The sequence below is a fragment of the Lytechinus variegatus genome, chromosome 2 (genome assembly GCF_018143015.1).
Source record: "Lytechinus variegatus isolate NC3 chromosome 2, Lvar_3.0, whole genome shotgun sequence".
NCBI lineage: Eukaryota > Metazoa > Echinodermata > Echinoidea > Temnopleuroida > Toxopneustidae > Lytechinus > Lytechinus variegatus.
The window spans coordinates 79,814,627-79,831,971 of NC_054741.1; the positions used below are offsets into that span (position 1 = coordinate 79,814,627).

Consider the following 17,345-nt stretch of genomic DNA (forward strand, 5'->3'; position numbering starts at 1 on the left):
AGACTGTCCTTGTTTATGGGGACGTTTTTTTCTCACTTCCCCTACGGGACAAAGACAGCAATTACGGAAATTGAGAGTGCTAAAAATAGATTTAGTGACCTCAATTCCCCCCAGTTCACCGTCTATTTTTCATGACTTACCGTCTTCCAATAATCTTGTTATGAAACCTGATATGTTTACATTGACTAGCACACTTGATTGGTGTCAGCACTTGACAGGTGAATGAACATTCCTAGATTTCTTGTGTGAAGAAATCCTTATAAACTGAGACAGTCCCTGTAAACTGGGACGATCCCAATTTTCTGACCATCGCCTCTACTGGTGTGTGTAATTCCCCACTCCTAGTACCAATGAGGTCCAAACATTACATGTATGGTAATTCCCAATGGCATCGATTTATTTAGTCAGAAAAATAAATACCAAATACTCTTGGAGAGTAGACTAGTCGTAATATCGGTTGATAATTGTTATGAAACCCATGGCTTTCAACAATTCCTGCTAGCTCAGTGAGTAAGGCGACAGATTGGAGATGCTTCGTTCTGCAGCGAGAGGTTTGAATCCAAGTTCCCACCGAAAGTAAGAAGAAAAAGAAGATGAAAAAAAAGAGAAAGACAGAAGGGGGTTTTGGGGAAGTATTTTTTAAAATTATTTATTAGTGGAGGGGACATATGGAAGTCTTTCCCCCATACTTAGCCTGGAGGCGTTTGGGGAGTGAAGTCTTCTACCTACGTAGTCACTCCCCTAACGCCTGGCGCTCAAATACATAGGGCGGATAGGCTCCCACGTACCAAGGGAAAAGGCAACTAGGAATATTACAAATGCACCAAACTGCTACAGTGCTAGACAGCTGGCAGCCGTCTGTTTATACGAGGATTTTTTTGACATTTTTTTTTTATTTCTCCTCGTACACAAACGGCTCACTATCGTGCAGCCACCATTAGGGGACTTGCAATGCAAAATCCCCCCGTCGGGGCTCTTCAATTTTTGTCTTTAAAGGGGAATGAAACCTTTGGACAGTTGGAACAAATAGACTTGTGTAGAAACAGAAAAATCAAAGACTTAGAATAAAGAAAGTTTGAGAAAAATCGGACAAATAATGAGAAAGTTATGAGCATTTGGATATTGCAATCACTAATGCTATGGAGATCCTCCCATTGGCAATGCGACAAGGATGTGTGATGTCACTGATGAACAACTTTCCCTTTGGTGGACTATAAAATACCCTCAAAATGTCTCTTTTTGCTTTTCCTAATGATGATACAAACTCTTTATCCATGATGTAATCTTTAAAAATATGTAATACGTGCCCTCATGTAGAAAGAACACATGATCTATGGATAGATGTGATAAAAGAGGCAATTCAAGTGAAATATACTAGAGTAATGGGGAGAGTTGTTCACAAGTGACATCACACATCTTTGTCGCATTGCCAATTTGCTATCTCCATAGCATTAGTGATAGCAATATTCAAATGCTCATAACTTTCTCATTATTTGTCCGATTTTTCTCAAACTTTTGTTGATCTGTTTGATTTTTCTGTTTTCACACAAGCTATCTTGTTCCAATGGTTTCATTCTCCTTTAATGAATAAAAATTTTGAAAATTAACACGACCAAAATGCAAATTAATATTCCCTCTTGGCATTAATTGCCAAAAACGGAGAAAAATCAAGTTAAAAGGAACAAAAACAGTGACTTACCTCGGCTGTCGCGCAAATTCACTTCCCTGTTTTATCCAATCTTAAGTACATAAACAAATGGCCATTGAGTCCCCTGTACAGATCGCTCTAGAACTTTGGTCTCTGTATTTGGTGAGTGAAGCCAACGGAGTTCAGCTGAATAACCAACATAACAGAGACAGAAGCTTTTGGTCTACTACAGTGCTAGTTATGTTTAGAATCTGAGATTAACACTTCTGTACATGGCCTGGGTAAAAATATCGATTGGCAACGTTTGGCAGAAAATGGATAGAGCTAGTTATGGGATCCATTGTTAATGCAACCTAGTTACATGACGCGTATAGAGGGTGGCAAAATCGTGAGCGGTGCTAGATTAAAAAGTGCTAAAATGTACCGCTTCAATTCAACCACAGTACTGAAAATAGGTATTTCTAGACTGTACTGAAAATAGGTATTTCTAGTTCAGTGGTTGAAGCAGGACATTTTAGCACTTTTTAAGGAATTCCTACCGGTACCCATTTACCTCACCTGGGTTGAGTACAGCACATTGTGGATCAGTTTCTTGCTGAAGGAAATTACGCCATGGTTGGGATTCGAACCCACTACCCTCTGTTTCAAAGTCAGAAGACTAATCCACTGGGCCACAACGCTCCACACAAAAAAAGTAGAAAGAAATAAAGGTCTAAACTATGCCTACTGTAGGACTAGTGACAGTATGATTATGATTTTCTTGGTCTTGGAAAAAAACCTTGGCCTTTTTTGGGCAGTCATTTTTAAATTTCTATTTCACTTTATTTTTCAGATTGAACTAAAATGGTCCCCCATGGCCATGAGCCGAGTGGTCTGCGTACCCCCATTACCCAGGGAGCTCCGGCCTAGGACTCGTCCGTGTAATACTAGTTCCACAGATATTGCTCTCCTAAATAATATTAATGGGATCGCAATAGCACTTGAAATAAAAGGGGAAGAAATAAATTAATTCACTTACCTCGTTTATATGGATGAAGGTCTATCGTGACACAGAATCCTGACATCGAGGCACAAATTGGACCCCAAGGAAAAGTTCTGTCTCATTCATTCTCCTGTCAAAATTGAAAACAAAATGATTGAGCGATACCGAGAACGATCGCGATATAGAGCTCTAACTTTTGCTTTTTCTGAGGGTCCAGTTTGTGCCTCGATGTCAGGATTCTGTGTCACAATAGTCATCCATATAATCGAGGTAAGTACATAATTTATTTTTATTTGGAGTGTTATTGCAACCCCATTTTAGAGAGTATATGTCAAACTAGTATAACACGGACGTTTCCGCTTCACGGGCCGGAGCTCCCTGGGTTACTTACCCCGTAGATCAAAAGATTCAGTCTCTGTATTTGGTTGTTCTGCTGAAATGCAATAATGACAGTTATTCCTGTCTTACGTATCCCGTACCCATTCTATTTTGCACGCGATTCTGGGATTTTGATGAGAAAGGCTGTATTCAGGGCCTGGGGCTGTCATATGAAATGCCCAAAATTCATTTTTTCCACCATTTTTATCCATATTTTTGTCTCACCTGCATAGCAGAGTGAGACTATAGTATATAGGCACCGCTCTTCTGACAGCGAAGGCGTCAACACAAAATCTTTCTCTCCCCTACATGTATAGGAATTAAAAAAGCTTCTGAGATGTCTATATTAGAGGGTCCATCTGTGCCTCACTTTGATACAGAGCTTTCTCCAGGCTATGGCTATGTTGGAACATGGGAGGATGCTAAAGCAATGAAAGAGTTCTTTGAGGTACAGAAAGCACTTCGATTTCCCGCATGGAGAACCTCAACAACTTTTGGAAAGACAGGTAAAATTTAGGGTATCATTCTGAATTTGTTGCAGTTACTAATTGATTTTCATATGAAATTGATTCCAGCAGCATGTATGACCCCTATACTTCTGTCTTCGGTCATTCTTTTAATGTTCTTTCTTCAGTTCACTCATCTTTGATTATTTTTATGACTTCATAGAAATTATGATTACATGTTTTCTTCTACAATAAAATCCTTGTCAATCTGATGGTCTTTATATTGTAGTATCTCCTATAACTGAATATGGAATGTAATGTACATTATTTATTTTTCTTTCTTCATATTTGCATGAGAATAAAAACTTGATTGTAACTAAAATAATGAGATGATGGTTATAAAGATAATAATAATAATACTAAATAAAAATATAGATTGATTTTTGAAGCGCATACCATCAGCCTCCCATATGCTTGCGTGCAGCCAGCTATAAAGTAGAAATTGTACAATAAACAAGCATCTTACTATGCGCTTTACAGAGTAAGAGCATAACAAACGTGTATTTATTTATAAATTTATGTAAATTAAAACGCTATTTTCAATAATTAGAATATCAATCATAGAAATTACTGATACAGCATGAAATAAAACAGGAAAATTGAATTCATGTTCTTATTAAACTTGGGTCAATAAAATGTACTTGTAAAATCTCAGTTAACCAGCTATTTGATTAATTAATTTATGAACCAGAAAGGTTAATACCACAATTTTTACTTACATTAGAATTGATATTAGCATTAGGAATAAAAATAGATAAAGCAAATTCAAAAGTGTAGGGACTGCTATAAAAAATTTAGAGTCTGTATACTGAAATATACGAGGTGCCTTTATTAACTTTTAGTTCTCCCTTAGGTAGAAAACTTTTGCAAAAGTTTCATACTTTATTGAAAATATATGACAATCATGGTCATGAATTTATAAAGCCAAAAGAGAAATCATATTGCAAATTTCAAAACTATTTTTTTGCAAATTAACAGATATTTTGAAAGGAAAGAGGAAGAAGTTCAAGTGGGCTGAGGCCATTGAATATGTAGCTGGTGGTGCCATCCCATACGACGGTGTTCCATACATTATTTTAGACAAGAATGTCTATGAGTGCGAGTATGGTGTTGATCATAAGCTAAAGAGAAAGGCTTTGAGAGGAAATCGGCATCATCAAGAGGTAACTAGATGGGCTTTTAACATAACTCTGCAATTAGCTGATGACCCTTTGTAACTTTTTATATAACAAAGAGCAAATTGATGTATGAACTGCTTCTTGTTGAGCTCTCTCTAAGCTACTATTAATATTTGTGAATGTAGAATGATCAGAATACATTTATCATCATTGTTTATGCTAAAAGGGTGTTCTCACTGCACATTGACTTGGATCCTTTTGTCTTAAATGGGGAGCAAGCTGACCAACTATGTGTGCGGTCTCTCATTGAATCTGTCCTATGAATAAATAGAACTTGTTTGAAATATATTTTGAGATAACTACAACCAATAATAATACAGAAAGAAGAGAGATCTTAACTTAAATATTTCCAAGAGGGAAAGTATCTGTAATATTAACACTGCTAAAATGAGTGAATTAAGTATGTTATTCAAGTGGGTCTATATTTCCAAGTCTACACTGCTCTGCATTATGGGTAATGACCCTGACCAGATAATGATAGTTGAGAACTCAATGTGGGGCTCTATAAAAGGCTCTGGTTGGTATGCCCTTTGAAAAAATGTTTAATTATTCACTGATATTATTTGCGACTATCATATTTTTTCTGATTTGATGTAGAATAATGCAGGAAGTAACAAAAACAAGAAACCTGTCACTGAGACGGAAAAAGGAAAGAAAAGGAACTGCCCTGCCAAGATACGCATGAAAGAAATTATGAAGTTCCCTGATTTTCAGGTACTCAAACCACCAATTTTGACTGGAGGAGATATCCGCTTTTTTACACTGAATTTTCTTAACCCCGTACTATCACTAACCCTGCACTTAAATTTTTTCCCTTTTCACACATGCCTAATTTTCTGCCAACCCTGACTCAGAAAATGCTTGCTTATCTTAGATATAATTTAGTAAATCCGGACTAATGGTAGTCAGTCATGAGTGTTTATCTCTGATTGGACAAGTGTTGGCTCCATTGTCCCTTGGACATTTATTGAGCACTGTCCTTGGCTTGGTCGGATTTCTTTTTACAGTAGCAATCTTAACCCCGGACTGTTGCTCGGCTAACCCTGCATTTTTGCAGGGCCAAATACTGTACTATAGGTGAGGTTAACCTACTTTTCGAAAATGTTATGTTAAAAGAAAGTGGGCTAAGCTTGACCCAATAGGTGGGGATATAAAATGGCAATATAGCCCCACCTATAGTATGGGGTTAAGGAGAGTTTTGCTCGTGTAAAAAGCATAATAGAGGTTTCATTGGAAATTTGACAAAGTGCAGGGAGGGGATAAGGGCAATTAAGGGAGTACTGTATGAGGTCAGTCTTTCAACCCCTGTCCATTAGGACATATTTAGATAAGAAAGTTTGATCTAGTCAATGTGGCATCTATCTTGTTTTTAAAACTTTTAAAAAGGGTGGAATAACAAATTTAAGGGACCAAGAATTTGAATCTCATATGTAAATATGCCAAATGCTTTCAATGTTCATTTGTGAATTGAATGAACCACAAGAAAATAAGCTTTGAGTACTGACTCTCCTATATATTGTTAGTGTTCAGATACATGTACTTGCACTTTTTTTATCCCCCTTTAAAACTTTATGAATTTATTTGTGAATTAATATGTTGTTTTTTTACATTCATCTTTAATATGTTGTTCAATTTAATTATTTTTTCAATAGTATTATGAGTATAACATTCTCATATTTAGCATTGATCTTTATTTACTATTAGATTGACACAGATACACGCTATAATAGGAACAAAGGAGCTGATAATATAAATACCGCTATAGCAAAAGGAGCAGTTCGAGGTGAAAGGAGAATATATATCTACTTACCTTCAGACAGTGAACATAGAGGTCATGAACTCAGAAGTCAGGTAAGAAAGATTATCTCCTGCTACTGTAATAGAAATTTGTGCTTTCAATACTATTTTTTGTGCCAGGCTGAGATACCAGTAAACAAATTTGTAGATTATCAATTTTCACTGACATTTATATAAACTCTGGTCTCTAGTAAGGATCTACTTAATTATTCATTCTAGATTACATTTGCAAAAACATCTTTCATGAAGTTCAAGGATTCCATATCCATGAACGGAATAATAGCAAACTCAAGATGCTGACAGTGCCTAACAGGCATAAGATAGTAAGTCACAGTCATGTGAAAGTAGTATCCCTGATGAAAACCAAAGTCTCTTTGACATCTTCCATTTGTTGTTTGAGGTTATCTAGAGCTTTTTACTGCCCCGTGAATCTTGTTAGATGTTTAAGTGACAGAATGTAGATTTGTGAAACATTAGTGACTTTGCATTTTTGTTTCTGAAAAAAGTTGATCATATTTTCAATAGTCACTGAAACTAGTGCTGCAAGTCAGTCGGCATGTTCGGGTTCGGTTCGGTTCGGCAGGGTTCGTCAATTTTTTCCGAACTTTGGTTCGGTTCGGGATTCGGCAATAAATGCCAAATTGAATTTAACATATAAAAAATAAAGATGTCGACCCACAAACAAGTGATTAGTGAGCTTCAGGATGATCTGTCATGTATTTATAATGAATTTTGTTTCGAAAAAGAATAGTTATGAAAATTTTTGAACTTTCTTTTGTTTTGATCTTTAAACAAAAAATAACAGTCATTTCTACTTTCATTTTTAAAATGAAAATTAAAAAAAAAAAAATATTGATAATGAGAGAATCAGGACAGAAACAGAATTACAAAGATCAGAATTTTTTTTTCATGATTATTTCATGTAGCTATTACGATGTCATTGCCAACGCAGCTTCTCAAATTGGAAAGTGTTGATCGGGAATGTCGAAACAGTAGACAAACAACCTCCACTTAACTGTTATTATACCGGTAAAATTCACATTCCAAAGAATATGAGTGTTTTAGAAAGTCCCTATTTTCTGAAAAGTGGTAAAATTTGGTCAATGAATTACTTTGAAAAGATAAAATATCAGTCAATTCTTGGTCCAGAAAGATTGACGCTACGTGACTTCAAACATATTTCCAACACGAAAATGAGTACATGGGACTGTGTATTTTAGTGTTGTGAAATCACTTGGCGTTGATCGTCAGAACTAAGACGGAACTGATAATTTATCATTTCATTTTCAGTAATTGACCAGATTAAACCACTTTTAAGAAAATATTGACAGAGGAAAAACGTTTCAAGTTCGGAATACGAATTTTGCCTGTATAATAGCAACCGAGATCAGGTTGTTTGGACTTCCTGTTTCAACTTTCCTTACCAACCATTTCCGGAACATCGATCATGGAACATGCTTTGATTTGGTTTGAATTTTTATATTTTCTGTTTTTTCACCCTCATTCCTTCATCTCTTATTTATTTATCTTTTATATTAATTTGGAAATTTCAGAAGGTGGAATATATATACTTTACCATTACTTTGTCAGTCACATGGAATTAATTTATGTCTTCTTTTTTTAAATACAAAACAATTAAATGTAACGTCCGATTACAGCAATACGTAATTCAACTACACTTTTAATTGAATTAAGCTTAAAATGTCCCCACATTTTATAAGGAAAAAATATATTCATGTTTATAAAAAAAAAATTGAAAATGATAAAAATTTAATCAAACACGAGACCGAAACTGTCATACTTTGTCATTTACGAGGAATTAATTTATGTCTGGTTCTTTTTCTTTATTAAGTACAAAATGGTTAGGTCCGATTACGATCACGATCGATTACGGCAATACGTAATTACACCTCACTTTTATACCGAGTTTAGCTTCAAAATGTCCCCTCATTTTATCAAGAAAAAATATATTTATGTTAATAAAATATTCTTAAGTTGATAACAGTTCAATCAAAGACGAGATGGGAGCTATCATAGTGGATTTTAAAAATATATTGAGTGGAGCTCTCTTTGTGCACAATCACTAACCAATATTTTTTGTTTAATTTTATAGTTAAATTTATGTAGTCATCGCACTTTCGCATTGCATATTATCATTTTTATTTTTTTTTAACCGAACTTCCGAACCAGGCCTTTGAGTTCGGTTCGGAAGTGCCAAGTTTGGTGAACTTCCGTTCGGTTCGGCGGTTCGGCGGTTCGGCGGTTCGGCTGCAGCACTAACTGAAATAGTTTATGATATTGATAACTACAATATAATGATATTGCTGAAAAGTTTATTTTAACTATAATAATTGTTGGGAAGTTACAGAGCTGAGGAACAATTTGGTAATATCCTTTACTACTTATGTATTGATGCAATTATATTTGCCCTTTGAACCTGCAGGTATGTTCTTCCAAGCAGCATGTGGATGAGAGAGTCTTATGTCTTATAGATCACCTTGTAGATGAAGGAATGACCAATGCTGATGAGATCAGTCAACAGATTAGGCTCAGTATTCAGGATGATGCAGAAACAGGGAAAGATATATGTAGCACCCATGTTCACAACAGGCTGTCTTGTCCTGATGATGCAGACATCCGGTAAGTACAGTCCGATCTCTCTTATCCAGCCAAGATTTTTTTTTTCAGGTGTATTAAAGGGGAATCCAGCCTTGGCCATAAAATGTTGCGTTGGGAAGGAAAAAATAAATTAAACAGAATGGTGAAAGTTTGAAAGAAATTGGACAAGCAATAAGAAAGTTATAACTGCTTTCAAATTGAGATCACTAATACTATGTAGATTTCAAATTGGCAACTGGGTAAGTAAATTATGACAAGGTGCAAGGACAACTTTCCCATAGGCCATGTACTTTATTATCAGGGATTTGTGGTTTTCTCCTAAGTACCCATTCCCCTGGGGCAGTAATCTAAATATAACCAATGTAGTATATTGTTTTATGTCCTCATGAAAGAAAAATATAATTTGAAATAAAACTTTTGGGAAAAATGACATTTTAGCCATAATATGTATTGGAGTACATGGAAGAGTAGTCCTTGCCTTACATCACTATGACATCCCGTATGCGGCCAATTTGAATTCTCCATGGGTATAGTGATTACCAATATTTACAACTTTTAAAAATTCATATCTTTCTTTTTGTTTGTCCAATATTGTTCAAACTTTCACCTATCAACTTGTCTGATTTTTCTTTTCCTTATAAAAACAAGTTTTTAGTTGGGTTGGATTCCCCTTTAAGTACGTCGGTAAATGCCAGGAGGAAGTGAGATTTTAATCTAAACTCAAAATTCCAACTCAAACTTGCTTTGATTACATACATTTTCCAATATAATCTACCTACGACCACATTATTTATTATAAAATATCTACCCTAATCACTAAAATAACTCAGACAGAATTTCATTACATTGTTTTTTTGGGAAAAAAGCATGTCTCGCAACCTAGCGCTAGGCCTCGATACGGACATCGCCATCTATCAAGTTTGAGCCTGATTTTGTGAAGCTTGGATGCTCACCGGATGATTCAGTTTCCTAACTTAGTTTCATCGAGGCATTCTCTTTCTTTCGAGGTATGCTCGATGTATACCTTAAACATTTCAGTAGATGAATTATCTAAGAGTTTTGGCAACCAATCGTTTTTATTAAAAAAACTGCCTATAATTTGCACTGACACTGCAGTGAATATTGCCCATGTATGCCCATTGCAGTAGATTACATGTAGCTACCATTGGGAAGCAGCTGCGTGTATTGAATATTGTCTTCCCAGATCTGGATAAATCCCTTATCTGGATTGGTGCTAGTCTAAACGTGTCCGGATAAGAGAGGTCGGACTGTACATAGTTAGATTGTGAAGAAGGGGTTCATGCCCAAATGAACATGTTATTCTAGCTGAAGAGTTAGGTCCATATTTGAGGCTCTTTATTTATGATGCTGTAGACACAAGACAATCAAGCACAGGTTTACTAATGCCTACATCACACTTCATGCCTTGATGATGATATCTTGGTAATATGACCTATTATTTATCATTTTATCTTGTACTGTGTAAAGAATTGAATTTATGCTTGTTTGGAGATATCAAAAATGAATATCTTTATTGCTTTATGAAAAACTTATGTGAGATAGTGAAAGGACTTAGAACAGGTAATGCAAGATGAAAGAATATCATCATCCGATAAGAAGAATTCCACAGTCCACACCAAATATGAGGAAAGAAATAGCATATCCATATCAAAGAATGACCAGATACAAATGCCCACATGAAATATAATAAATATCAGCGTGTCTTTTTACCGAATAGATGGTGCAAGAAGCAATATTGTTACATGAGCATAGTATATCAAATGTTTTTTTTTTGTGTGTATGTGTGTATGTCAAGGTACCATGTTGAAGCAGCAAAGGTGATCCATACTTACTCCAAGCTTCAGCCGAAGGATTTAGAGGATCATATAGCTCAACTTCGTTTGAATAATGAAGACCACAATATCTTCTTCAGGATGCAGTCTTTTAAGGTTGGTTATCAGAATTGAATCATACTTCAGATCAGTATTGATACTGTGCGAAGTAAAAATGACTTAAATGACAAAAGTGAAATTTACATTTTACAAAAGTGAAAATTATCAACTCACTTCAAATTCATATTAGAGACAGAATCAAACTGATGGTCCTGAATATCGGAAACATGCCACAGTAATACTACATATAGATACTTCTAAATGCGGGCATAGAGGTATGAGAGTGGTTGCAGTAAACAATCATTTCATGAGTCTGTAAAGCCAAACTTAAGTATCATTACCGGTATATCATCATAGATCTAGCTCTGGTAGTGATACATTAATCAAACTTGTGAAATCACGAAATCTAAGCTGAAAAACAATCACACTGAAGATTACCAACACAGGTATAAGACAGTTTGTTAATATTGCTTGGAAAAACCTGACATCATGCTCAAACTTTATGCCTGTTTGCTCATTTTAAGAAATTACACAATTTCTTCCAGAATCTTTTGGAGCATATTTTTTTCATTTATGCATAAATTACTTGGATGGTCGTTAAATTGGATTCTATATGAACTCGTTTTGAAATTGTTAACCACAACTATCATTCATTTTTAGGCCTCTATATTCAGATGCTAATTCTGCCTTTTCTTTAGGTTGACTTGACCAAAGGGCCCCTAAAGATCTTGGCTGATGATTGTGACATAAATGAACACATGCATCACTCATAACCTACAAAATAGCAAATTTTATTGTTCCAAAATTCTTCAAATTTATTTTCAATTAATCGACTATGCTTATGTTTGCATGAAATTAGAATTTGGCTGTAAATCTATAAACAAAGCCTGTGAACTGCACCTTTTTGTCTAGAGACTCTTTGTAGGATTCTCATCAAATGCACATCATAAAATAATTGGTATCAAATGTTTTCTTTTGTACTGTATTTTTTTTTATTCTTATGAATCTCTTTGTTTTTCAACTGTTTGTTTTTATTTTTTTTTCAATGGAATTTGTCTGCAGTACTTTTCCGATCACAAACAGCATGAATTAATTGATTTTAAGCAGTAATGGTAAAAGTATGATTTTGGAGTAGAAACAGAATTTGTATTTGTACATGTAATCAGGTTTTTGAGCAATTTAGGTTCTGACATGCGCTTAAATAATGTTGCCTGATTTTGAAATCATGTACTCAGGCATAGCCAATTTTGTCTCAAAAGTTGCTCGAGACGTGAGAGTAAAAGGTCATGAAACAATGCGGGACGAGCCTTTCACATTGCAGATTTATCACAATAAAAGTCTTTTGGGTGTTTACCCAGAATCCACTGGATTTTCAGTCAGCAATGTAAAATTACAGATACGTATTTATAAGCAAGGTTGGACACAACTTTTGTAATTCAAAAGCTTGAATAGGCAGAAAAAAAGGTTACCAGGTAATCTGATTTCACTTTATGAAACAGTGTTTTTAGAGCACTCAATCAGGATTGATCTGCTGAAATCAACATTTCCTTGATTGTTTTTTTATTTAGATTTTAATCTTGTTTGTTTCTAGGATTCTTTACTGCTTGTTCATCAAACAAGAGAGCAACAACAATTAATAGCAAACTACCCCACTGGAAAATACTTCCTTGATTCTACATGTAAAACTACTCAGTAAGTACAATTATGGATCCTATCCATGGTACGTTTCAGTGAATTTAAATGGAGAAAAATGGATATCAAAGAGTTGTGATTGATCCAACCACAAATATGATCCGACCACAACATCGACGTCTAAAATGCAGATTTGTTCAACATAGATATGCTGTATATTCATTGTGATTCTCTTTGTGTACTAAGGAGATTGAGCTACATGTAATTTCCCAAAAGAAAAAAATTATGGTAAGGATGGATTTCCATACAGTTGAGATTTGATTGGATTAATTGTAACTCTTTGTAAGCAGGGCTCAGACATACAAAAAAAAATTATTGTAATATACAGTGTGTATCAAAAAAAGTTTATATTCATTGTGATTCTCTTTGTGTACTAAGGAGATTGAGTTACATGTAATTTCCCAAAAGAAAAAATTATGGTAGGGATGGATTTCCATACAGTTGAGATTTGATTGGATCAGTCGTAACTCTTTGTTAGCCGGGCTCAGACATACAAAAAAAAGGTTTGATTATTAAATAGAATTGCCTCATGCATCTTTCCCAAGCTCATATATGATATGAAAGTACTGCTATTAAAGGGAGAGAGGTAAATCAAAGGCAAGCTCGGAAAACCTAGATTGCAAATATAGTAAATGTATGAAACAGGCCATAACACTACAAGAAATAGGCCTGTAGCTTTGTTGCTTTGGAATAGTAAAGTGGATTTCATATGAAAGATAGATAGCTGATAGTTGATTATTTGGAGATTTGTTGTATAAAAAGGATTTTGAGGTACAAAATTGTGGATGAACTTGGGGCCATTAAATTTGTTTTGTTATAGCTGGACGGATGCGAGACCGGGATCATGGTACATAGTGTATTTGTTTTTTAGCATAGTTTGCCATAAACTTACAGTACAATTGAAATTTATTGATCAATTGATTCTTCATTTTCTGTTATATGGCCCTGCATCAGCAACAATTTGGATGAAGTGTTCCAAGATATCCAAGTTGATTGATTTTTAACAATATTTAATGCACTAAATTAGCCTGTGAAATATATTCACCCTCTCGAAAGTTCTGAGCTTTTAAACGGTCTCACTCAATTCCTTGGACATGCAAGGAAGCAGCTTTAGATTGACAGAATTCCTTTCCCATATTTCTTTCTCTTTAAGTCATCACATCTCATCTAGTTTACAGTCATTTGTTATTTCTGTAGTGTTTACACTTTTTTAATGCTTTTTTTGTGTGGTTTACTTTTTTCAACAGAGGGTCTTTACCCCTCATCCTTATCTCTGTTCAAGCAGATGATATTCCCCAGATTGTAGGATCAGCCATTCTGCAGGAGAAATCGTTTAGACTGATGCAAGAAGCCTTGAGGATATTGAAGTCATGGAACTCAACATGGAAGCCTCTCAGCTTTAATACTGAATATGAAGAGGTGGATATAGAAGGCATCAAAAAGGCATTTAAAGGTGAGCAGAAAAGATTCAATCATCTACCATAATTTGGCTGACCAGCTGCATAAAAAATTATCAATATTATCCCCGAATTCTAGCTTTCAAATATTTTATTCAAGATACCATCATGAGATTATGTGATATAATCAGGAATTAGAAATATGAAAATATGTGAGATATACAATTATTCAAAACCTCAAACTTAAATTTTTACCTCTCAGTTTGTTTGATTTAGTGATAAAGCATTTACGTATTCTTTAAAAAGAAAATATTTGTAAAAATTCAATGACGATGCACAAGACAGATCATCTTTGAAATTAGAATTTGGTTGGTCTGAATTAATTGATTTGGAAGCATTTTGGCCAATACTCAATGTGATACGTAAGCCGGTTTTTAGAGCGCTTTGCAAAGTCTTCTGATTAGGTGAAATACTTCATCTTTGTACTCAGTTCTCATTTTTGGCAAAGTATTTTGCTTAAATCTAAGTCAGCCCCCTACCTGGCTAGCATGCAGTTTACAAATGTATACGTGCAGGCATATATAATTGCATGCAGCTGGATACAAACATTGCGCATAATTTGGCTTAGACTTTATGACGTCACAATGGTAATTAGTAAGTATTTTGCCTAAATTTGGCTTGATAAATTTAAGTACTTTGAAGTGATCTGAATGTAAGTATAAGCATTTTTTTTAGCCTAATACAATGCTGAGTAAAATGTTTCATCTATTGTTTCAACTAAATACTGCCCCTGGAAAAAAAAAATGTGTAAATTCTATTGGTCAAAAGCTTTTGCATTCTTTCTGAGAAATCATCATTATTTGATTGTGATGTTTAGGAGTACCTGTTCTTCTTTGTGACTACCATCGCATGTATGCATGGCAGAAGTGGATTACAGAGGCAAGTAATTTAGATATCAGAAGAAAGAGCGCCCTCATGTCTGTATTCGAAGCTATGTCAAATGCCAGCACAAAAGATATACACAACAAGCTCTTAGACAAACTTCAAGGTAGCAGTTACTGGAAAGAAGACGAGGGACTACGCAAATGGTTTGGGAGTCGATGGCTACCACATTCCTCTGTAAGTTTATCAGTGGTTAAGGCTTTGATTTACATAGCTGGTAAGAAAGCACAAGAATTCTTGTTGGTTAGCAACCCGGAACCAGCGACCTTTGAACTTGTCAGAGACATATAATAGTGATATGAGCTTCCCAAAAAGGAATAGTTTATTGATTCGTTTTGAACCACTTTGCTATCTGAGGTTTTATTTTTTTACTGAAATTTGGGTATAAAATACACTATGGTGAATTTGTCAGGAGAATATTTTTCTCCACAATCTGGAAAAGTATTTACCTGCTTTTAATAAGCTTTCATTGTGATATTCCATCTTTCTTTATGTTAACTTTGTTATCCAGTGGTATACCATCATGATAATAATAATAATGCTCATGAGAACATTAAAATAGGATTTTAGTTACTAATGCTATGATATTATTAAAAACTTTCATGCAATAGGGTCTTGGAAAACAGCCCATCTGAAAGTGTTTTACTGTGTGTGATATTTCCATACTGGAAACATTTATTGAATAAGTGAATGAATAGCACTTGCAGAGAACAAAGCTTGAAACCCTTTACTGTATTCTTCACTCACAGATGTGGGCCCAAGCACTCTTTCCTGAATCATCTTCACAACCATCAGATAATACTCCCAGTGATGATAATGATGATGATGATGATAACGATGCAGAAACCCTAAAAGAGCGTTGCCTTCAGTCATTGCAAAGACTCACGAATATTGCCCAGCAAGAAACAATAAGCCAGCAGGACCTTGCACACCTTGCGGCTTGCTTGGAAACTACAGAGGAGAAGTATGCCAATCTCCTTGAAGAGAACAGCCAGGAGATAGCCAAGCAAGTAGAGGAGACACAGGAGCAGCAATCACAGGTGATTGTGGAGGGACAGGAGGAGCAACGGGTGTTGGAGGACTTTGAAGAAGGGAGTGTGAAGAGGATGAGAGTTGATGCAGATTGTGTGAAGATGAGCAACATTGAGGTTGGTCCAGAGCCGATCTTCTTGCATATGTTTGTTGATGCAGCAGAGATTGAGGTTCCTCAAGAAATGGTCGTAAGTGAAGTCCATCCCGATATCACTGAAACAACTGACGGCCAATCTTGACAGGACTGTACCTTATATATTCATTTTTTAAATGCTCTTTTGAACAATTTGATGAACATGTCATGTTTTACAACTCAGGGCAGAGGATCTCTCACTTATTTCCAACAAAAGGTGATTTGTTTAAATAATGCATCAAGTTTGTTGTCAACATTATCAAATTGAGCAGCTGTCGCATTTTGGAATATTTCAAGAAATCATCATGCCTCCCCTTCTTTAAAATTATTTTTACTGGGCTTTTTCTGACCAGATTTTTACAGGGGGGGGAACAATTTGTCCCCCCCCCCTTCTTTAAGATATCTTTCAATTGCAGGATCACAACAAAAACTTACATGCACATGGAGCTGGATGTAATGTATTAAAAGTTTTTTGGAATTTGCCAAAAGGTAATTAATTTCTTTTGTATTAATTTCTTTTCTTTTTCTTTAATTTCTGTTTTTCAGTGTTTTTTTTATTTATTTTGTCAGGGTCTCTTTTCCGATTATAAAAAGCATAAAATAAATCCATTTAAAGATAAGTGTTTGTTTGTATGAATAAAATATATGTGCCAAATGGCTCTGGAAAAAAAATGTGTAATTGCTGAGAAATTAACCAAATAATCACAGAATTCCCTAACATGTCGTTATTTTTTCCAAACAATATCAATATACTGTACCACATTGCTTTTATCTGTTAGTGATCATCAGAATTATTGACTTTCTGCTAAGGTTTCATGATTTCACAAAGATGGGCAAAGCAGCGAGGTAAAAAAAAATGTGCGGTGACAAACTCAGGGGGGGGGGTAAATTTGACCCCCCTCTCCGTTATTATTAGACCATTATATCATATGAGGAAACATGACATTGTACAATGACTCAGCTGGCCTCCAAATATCCAAAGAAGTGATGTAAATGTTTTAACTTTGTTTTCTTGATGGAAAATACCAACATTCTGTAATTTCAGAAATAACATTTCATTTTACTTGATAAAACTGGACTGAAATTGCAAATAATCACCATTAAATTTCCCAATACAATTGGAGAGCAAGTTTTGATTATATAGTGAAT

The 17,345-nt window shown here is 35.0% G+C and overlaps 1 protein-coding gene across 2 annotated transcripts in view; it reads left to right on the top strand.

Moving 5' to 3' along the window:
- Nucleotides 1–16,735, top strand: part of LOC121409187 — a 34,096-nt gene extending 17,361 nt beyond the window's left edge. For both annotated transcript variants that reach the window (XM_041601037.1, XM_041601038.1), the window contains exons 2-11: nucleotides 3,326–3,514; nucleotides 4,493–4,677; nucleotides 5,290–5,406; nucleotides 6,397–6,543; nucleotides 8,933–9,129; nucleotides 10,925–11,057; nucleotides 12,592–12,692; nucleotides 13,940–14,145; nucleotides 14,967–15,208; nucleotides 15,781–16,735. In XM_041601037.1, the coding sequence (XP_041456971.1) occupies nucleotides 3,346–3,514; nucleotides 4,493–4,677; nucleotides 5,290–5,406; nucleotides 6,397–6,543; nucleotides 8,933–9,129; nucleotides 10,925–11,057; nucleotides 12,592–12,692; nucleotides 13,940–14,145; nucleotides 14,967–15,208; nucleotides 15,781–16,302 (2,019 nt within the window). In that variant the 5' untranslated portion in view covers nucleotides 3,326–3,345 and the 3' untranslated portion in view covers nucleotides 16,303–16,735. The remainder of the gene's footprint in view (nucleotides 1–3,325; nucleotides 3,515–4,492; nucleotides 4,678–5,289; nucleotides 5,407–6,396; nucleotides 6,544–8,932; nucleotides 9,130–10,924; nucleotides 11,058–12,591; nucleotides 12,693–13,939; nucleotides 14,146–14,966; nucleotides 15,209–15,780) is intronic.
- Nucleotides 16,736–17,345: the final 610 nt, after the last annotated feature.